The following is a 7809-nucleotide window of genomic DNA, read 5'->3' on the forward strand; positions in this document are numbered from 1 at the left end:
AGATTTGAGCTTGGAGGGACTTTTTTTGTGTTTTGGTTCTCTTTTAAAGGCCTTGTGCTTTGCCGTCAAGCCAATGCCCATTCAGGAATTCAAAACCCTATTTCAATCTAATATATTTAACCTTTCTACTGGGCCATGCTACTCCATTCAACCATATTAATGGTGCCCCTCTTCGAAGTTCCAATCAGATGGTTCAGTTCTTTCACCATTTGCATTGCTGTGGTTTGTTGCCCAAGCCTCTAGGTTAAAGAAAAACCAGACAACCCAGATTAGGAGTTCCTCTCTCTCTCATGACAGATTGAGTGACGTCTCTATAGGCTGGAGAGAAGTTTATATAGCTGGTCATTAAAGAGATATCCCACTAGAGTTATACTCTTCACGCTTCTCCTTGCATATATATAGAGATTCCAATTCAATACAATAGTGAACAGAAGGAATATACACATATCACCCTCAACTCTCCCAACTCTAAACTCTCCCTCTCTCTCTCTCTACTCCGCTTTCCCCTCCATCGAAGATCTATTCCTATAATCTTTCCATCAATTGAGGAGGTAATTCTCCTGTTCCTTAGCCTAATCCCTCTCTGTCTCTCTCTCTCTCTCTCTCTCTCTCTCTCTCTCTCTCTCTCTCTCTCTCTCTTGCTAATCTCTTATTTATAGAAGGGATAGTACTGCTTATGGGTTCTGTTTTATATTATGATCAGCAACTAGTAGACGGTGTTCTTGTTAAACCTGAAACTACTTAACTAACCAAGTAACAAAATCAGTTACTTTAACTGTTTCTTTCGTTCCTTGTATCTGGTTGGTTAGTCTCTCTCTATCTCCATTGATTCCTTTCATAAATTCATGGACTTGTGGAGGGAGATACGAGGCAAAATGGTTCATGACAAATTTGACGAGAAGATGAATAGAGCAGCACCGAGGCGTGTTTGTGTTCCGGGTCCTGTAATTGTTGGTGCTGGTCCATCTGGTTTGGCCACTGCAGCTTGTCTCAAAGAAAGAGGAGTTCCAAGCTTGATCCTTGAAAGGGCTGATTGCATAGCTTCTCTTTGGCAACACAAGACTTATGACAGACTTTGTCTTCATCTTCCCAAGCAATTCTGTGAGCTACCGCTTATGCCATTTCCTGCTGGTTTCCCTACTTATCCCACCAAGCAACAGTTCTTGGAGTACTTGGAATCATATGCCGAGGTGTTTGATATAAAGCCTGCTTTCAACCAGACTGTGAAGAGCGCAGAGTATGATCATAGCCTTGGGCTTTGGTTGGTGAAAACCATGGGTTTGAAGGAAGAGATAGAGTATGTTTGCAGGTGGTTGGTGGTGGCCACGGGAGAGAATGCAGAGGAAGTGTTGCCGGAGATAGAAGGGATGACTGACTTTAACGGGCCCAAATTACACACTAGTCGATACAAGAATGGTCAGGACTTCGAGAACAAGAAAGTTCTGGTGGTGGGTTGTGGCAATTCTGGAATGGAAGTTTGTTTAGACCTCTGCAACCATAATGCTCTACCATCACTGGTGGTTCGAGATACAGTAAGTACAGTCATTTTTAATGTTCTCTCCTGTATACACTCTTTACTATAGCTGGGATTGTTTCTAGGGACTCTAAACAAAACCCAGTTGAAAATTTTCAAGAATCACTACTATACAGCCAGGAATTTTGACTTTCCATAAATTCCTACACGTATCTAACTGAGAAGACTGTAAGGGTTTCATTCAAGAATGTAAGCACTTGAAAAGGGTTAAAGCCTGCAACTTCGTCTCCCCCTTCCATGTTTCCTCTTTCATTGTTTCATGTTTCTGTATCAGAGTCTAAATATGATATGAATGGAAGAAGAGGAAGAAGGACACTCACACAGCTATTAATATTTAATTATGGCAAGATTAGTTTTTGATTTAGTTAAGAAAACACATATCTTCTTTCACTTTCTTGGGATTCTTCCTCCGCATGCGCAATTGGAGTTTCTTCCATAAAAAAGTGTTCCTTCTTCAAAGCAGAGAAGAAACACAAGTGATGACAGCAATTGAAGGAGAGGATTTTAGGGAGAGGAGAGGAGGGAGGGTGTGGGGGCTCACTCTCTCTCACTCTCACCTCTCTCTCATTCCATTATAACCCATTATCTATATTGCTGAATGGTGATGATCTTACTTTTATTTGGGTGGCCTTTTAAAGATCTCTCCTTTACTTTTTCTTGTTTTTTTTCCCTTCTTCTAACGTTCACTTTTTCGGTTTTTGGGTGTTGCAGGTGCACGTCTTGCCACGAGAGATGCTGGGAAGATCAACTTTCGGTCTGTCCATGTGGTTGCTCAAGTGGTTCCCAATACGCTTTGTCGATAGATTTTTGCTTCTCATTTCTCGCCTTATGCTTGGTGATACCTCACGTCTTGGCCTCTTCCGCCCATCGCTCGGCCCACTTGAGCTCAAGAGCAAGTCCGGCAAGACACCGGTCTTGGATGCTGGCACCCTCGCCAAGATCCAATCCGGCCATATAAAGGTGAGATTTTGTTCGATCGTTATGATTCATTGATTCCCCAATTCATTCAATATCATTGGAATTGGATTTAAAGAGTCTTGATTTGTGGTTGCAGGTTTGCCAGGGCATAAAGAGACTAACAACTCAAGCAGTGGAGTTTGTTAACGGAAAGGTTGAGAATTTTGATGCAGTTATCTTTGCAACTGGTTACAAAAGCAACGTACCTTCTTGGTTAAAGGTATGTCCTACAAAGTTCTATCTTCCTTGGTTTATTGCCTTTTTCAGTCAGGATTAGATTCTAATGACTTTATAAAAGAGGGATTTATGAGCTAAATCAGGACTGAAATCTCAAATGCTTTGGTGGGCAGGAAAGAGAGATGTTTTCTGAAGAAGATGGGTACCCTAAGAAGCCATTCCCAAATGGGTGGAAAGGAGAGTGTGGGCTTTACTCAGTGGGGTTCACAAAACGTGGATTGCTGGGTGCGTCTATGGATGCCAGAAGGATAGCCCAAGACATTGAGAGTTGCTGGAAAGCTGAGTCCAAGCATCTTACTGCCTTAGCTTCTTCGTCTCCTCGTCTACCACAACCTCCACCACCATCTCCACAGCCAGCGTCAGCAGAAGCAGCAGCAGCAGCTCCACCACTGTCATCATTTGATGACTTTCTGTCAGAGGGCATAATAGCTTACCTGATCTTTCTCACTTTTGGGGGATCAGTTTTTCAAAGTGAAGGGAAGGGGTACCATCATCACTCTCAATGGTGGTGTGAGCTAGCCCTTCCATGTTTTAAAAGATGGAAAGGAACAAAGGAGGAAGGAAAGGTGGTGGTACCACAGAAGGCACTCCTCCCTTTTGAGGAAAAGAGATATCAAATTGGTTGTTGATATAAAGCTTCATCATCAAGGGCCGTTTGGATCTTGCTATATATGTGATTCCAATTAACAAATTCTCTCATCAAAGCAAGCCTGACAGAGGCTGAAAAACAGCCTTGGAAAAGAGGAATTTGAAAATGGAAGAAGCTGATTTGCTGGTGTTGCCCATTGGTGGGGCATCTGACTGTAATACACCACTGTATATCTTGTACATTCCTAATATTGCTTTGCTGAGGAGTTCACCTTTTTTTTTCACTTGGACTACATGAAGGAGTGTGTTTAAGGTTAGGGTGTTTCAAAGGATACTTTGTCCTAGGAATAGGGTAAAGAAAATCGATTTTGTTTTGGTTTTCTCAATTGCATATCTTGTATTAATGGTTCTCCATTGAATGGATTAATTATCCTTCCTCTTCTCTTCTCTCTTCTCTTCTCTCTTTTCTCATTCGATGTTTTTTGTGTGGTTAGATTTCATGGAGGAGAGTGAGAAATAAGTGTTGTTCCCATTAAGGGGTATTAGCCAATGGATTGAGGCAATACAGTCAAGAAGAGCTAGATTGCAACAATTTGTAGTTGATTGGCATTGTTATGCAAGTTTATATAAAGGATTCCATCTTGGCTCAAGTTTTAAAGTTCTTCCCCTATCAAAATTACTCAGTATCGCATAGAGGACTTATCTAGTGCACAAGGCTTTCGTGTTTAGCAAAATTTGAGGAGGGTACATTATAGCACACAATGCCATTCTCCCAACGTAACTTTCTTTTCACTAAAGGACAATATCAGTTAATGCTACTCTTGCTCAATCCCTTAAGAATTCTTCAGAAGGTTTACTATGTGGTGAAGACAAAGCTTTCACCATGTAAAATATCCCCGGGCCTAAAAGCTCCTAAATCTCCATGTTTCAATGTTTGTGTCATTTTCAAGATTTCGAGCTTTTCCAAATGATTGGTTTTGGGTCCCAAACTGTTTGGAGACCCTATTCTGTTGTTTTGGACATTTTTGGGTAGGGGCATTTTGGTCTTTTTCCTTTAAGTAGAGATTTTACCTATATCTATATTTATAGTCCCTCAACAGGTTGAGAAGGGTAGAAAATGATTAGGATTGTATTCTATTCTTCTTCTTCATAGTAAACCATGCATCTTTGATCGGCTGCAAATATAGTCTTCGGGTGAACCACATTTTTCTTGCCTTGTGCTTATGTTTTTATGTAGCTTTGCCAACATTGACATTTGCTAATACTGTAATTTTAGATAGAATATAAAAAGAAATCCTAACAAAGAAAAGTATTTGAAAATCTCCATAACATCTCAAAGCACATCTAGGCAACAACAATGTCGATCTAGAATAGAACAAAACTCTATCTTTCGGCTACCCAAAAAATACTAGCTCAATTTTTTTAATTCAATCCTATGAATAACTATTTATTATCTTCACTTCCCTAAGAGAAGTCATCTGTAACATATTTAATGCTTATCATAAAAAACTTGAGTGGGTGTATAATATACTTGAGAGATTGTATCATGGTAGCTTGGTGGTAATGAAATTTGAAGAAAATGAGCTATGGAAGATCAAGTAAAGTGGAGATAAAAAGGCAACTAAAGCTTTTTATTTAATTGTAAAAGTTTCATTTAAATAATGTTAATCTCCTTGCCTTATGTTCTACTTTTATCCACTACCAAAGTGGAGTTGACTTCCTCTAATTGTTTTTTTTTTTCACTAATGCTTCTTCTTCTTTTATTTTCTTTAACTGTTTGTCATCAAATTTTTTCTTAAAAAATATGGATGGTCGGTAGTGGGACGTGGTCAATTACAACTTAGCAAGATGATTTTTGCAACAATTGTTGATCTAGTTGTATAGAAATTCAAAAGTTGAACCCACTGGCTGCACATTAGTGTCCTTTCTTCATTCTGTATGATTAAAATGAAAAGGACGCATGTTCTGCAACTTTTATGCTTTCATATGGAGAACGAGAGAGTAAAGACTTTTGGAGATGCTAACATTCATTACTTAGTATCCCTAACACATGTTTACGTCAAAAAACACGACCAAGTGGCCGGTAGACCTAGCTGCATTTAGGCACTAATATACACTGAAACGCACTACTAGGTAAAGTTCCTTTCCTTCATGTAGGAAAAAAATTCCGTTTGATCGAGAATACTAAGCAACGAATGTTAGCATTTCCACTAGTCTATCTCTCTCGTTCCTCATAAAAGCATAAAAGTTGCAGAACACGCATTCGTTTTAATCAAACAGAATGAAGAAAAAGCATTGATGTATAGCCTGAGAGAGCCACATGGTATCAACATCAAACAAAGGCTAAACTCTCTATTTAGAGCAAGCAGGGCCACCAATAATTGCATTGGTCCATTTAGATCTCTGGCGGCCATTGCTATTGGTCCCTTACCTTTACCACTTTCAGCTACCATCTGTCCTCACATTCTTCTCTTCTCTCTTCTTTTTCTCCTGGGAATCAAAATTAACAGATGAGAAACTAAAATTGACCAGCTGACCACCCTATTAGCTCCATTCCTAGCTTCAAGCTTTCACCTCATGTTTCTTATGGTATCTTTCCTCTTTCCCTCTCTTGCCATAATTAAACATTACTTCTCAACTAATAAATCTTCTTAAGATATTTCAATTGTAAGTTAATTTCTCATTCATTCATAGCTTTCATGAGTTTAGTGTTTAGGAAGTGAATCACACAGTTGAATTGCGATTAATAATTCTATCAAGACGTCTTTTCCACCATTCATTTAGGAGGTCCTCTCCTAAACTAATGGTGGTTGGAGTTTAGGGTAGGATTATATTAAACTTCACGCATGACTAACTCGAGAGATATCGAGATTTGTATCTGGGAATTAATGAAAATCAGATCATTCAACTTCTCACTGAAGGATTGCTTGTAAATAATCAAAAGGGGTCCACAAGGAAAGGCTTCAATGCTAGTTTGTTATCTCAATAGATATCCTTAATGTGAAGTGGTACCTGAGGGTCACAAGCAATATTGAGTAGATCACCTTGAGTTTATGAAAATGGCAGGAAGCCAAGGGTTATAAATACCTAACTAGAATTGTATAGTTGACTGGTGCGGTTTATTTTGCTCTTAAGGGTTGATTCTTTCAATGGGTGGGTGGATAGAACTAGAGCTTTTATTGCAAGTGGTCCAAAAATTTATGATCTTCACTTATCTTCTTGATGTGCCCATGGACCATCCCCTCCTCCCCATAAAAAAATTAGGTGTACTTGAGTGACTTTTTTCCAAAATTTGATGAGATTCGTCCATCATGTTCTAATTTTTCATATCCTTTTAAGTTAAAAAATAAAATCTATTTAGTTAGTTGATAAGTCGCTTAATTGCATCAATATTATTTCAAATCCTTTGTATTTTAATGAAATTAATTGGTTTTTTATTTGAATTTTTATTATGTGGACAGATTAGAGTGTTTGGATATCAAGCCTAGAAAAAGAGTGGTTTAAAGTTGCAACTCCACATTTTTAAATAAAATCAAAGAATTAGACCAAATTAAGATGGAGGATTTGATTATGTCCAAAGCTAGAGATTTGATTTTGTCCAAATCTTGAGGATTTTAATAAATTGTCCCAATTCAACAAACAAAGATTGTGTTCCTCTCTTGCGATGAGACATTTAAGGAAGAAGTTGAATTGGAAAATGACTAAATTAGAAACCATTGCATTGGCAAGAAGGAGAATGGAAACAATCAACTAGACATGGAGGAAGAATGGAAATCACTGAATGGGCAAGGAGGAATAAAGGAAACAATTGAATTGGGAAGAATTGCATTACTAAAGAGAACAATGGAAATGAAAAAATTATAAATGATGTAGAATTAGCAAGAAACCTCTATAAGAAAGAAGACATTTCTAGAGATTATCATCACACACCACAACAAGAGGAGGCCATAGTTTTAAGGAAGAGGGCACGATGTTTTCTTTTTTCATTTCTTTATTCTTCTTTCCCATGTCTAGCTAATTCTTCATTTCGATCAAGATTATTAGAAGTTATTGATTTTCGACCATTGTGAGACTTCGGGTAATTAATTCTCTTTAATTCTCAAATATATATACATTTTCCATGTTCATTATATTATTGGATTAATACTTAGACAAGATGCCCATTATTTGGTGATTAGTTCAATAGTTAGTCAATTTCGAATAGTTTTTATTGATTACTTTAATATAAGTGACAAATAGCATCATTAGATGGGTAATCAATGCCTTAAAGTTTGCCATGAGAATGTGCATCTTAATTCAAATAAACAAGGTTTTTCAGGGTTTGTTGGCTAGGATATTGGGTCTTTAATATTTGATGCGATTAATAGGAATAATTCAAAGGACATATTCGAAGGTTATATTTATTGATTAGAGAAAAAACTCAAGGATGGATCCAAAGGTTATCGAGAAAGTAGAGAAAGTTTAGTCATTAGAGGATTGACCCTCAATGACTG

General features: G+C 37.9%; 1 protein-coding gene across 1 annotated transcript; it reads left to right on the forward strand.

The window, feature by feature from the left end:
- The first annotated feature begins 252 nt into the window (after positions 1-252).
- LOC149007272 (indole-3-pyruvate monooxygenase YUCCA2-like) lies at positions 253-3926 on the forward strand. The gene is made up of 4 exons (XM_089166642.1): positions 253-1532; positions 2246-2494; positions 2589-2711; positions 2842-3926. The coding sequence occupies exons 1-4, from the start codon at positions 846-848 to the stop codon at positions 3355-3357; spliced, it is 1575 nt and encodes a 524-aa protein (XP_089022768.1). The 5' UTR covers positions 253-845; the 3' UTR covers positions 3358-3926.
- Positions 3927-7809: the final 3883 nt, after the last annotated feature.

This window comes from Hakea prostrata, chromosome 8 (assembly GCF_041222555.1).
Source record: "Hakea prostrata isolate BN-2017 chromosome 8, UWA_Hpros_2, whole genome shotgun sequence".
Taxonomy (NCBI): Eukaryota; Viridiplantae; Streptophyta; class Magnoliopsida; order Proteales; family Proteaceae; genus Hakea; species Hakea prostrata.

Excerpts from the sequence above, each read along its gene's own strand:
- LOC149007272 (XM_089166642.1), top strand. The coding sequence starts at position 846 with ATGGACTTGTGGAGGGAGATACGAGGCAAAATGGTTCATGACAAATTT. Across the intron at positions 2,495-2,588 it reads TCCAATCCGGCCATATAAAG|GTTTGCCAGGGCATAAAGAG; the intron begins GTGAGATTTTGT and ends TTGTGGTTGCAG. Across the intron at positions 2,712-2,841 it reads ACGTACCTTCTTGGTTAAAG|GAAAGAGAGATGTTTTCTGA; the intron begins GTATGTCCTACA and ends TTTGGTGGGCAG.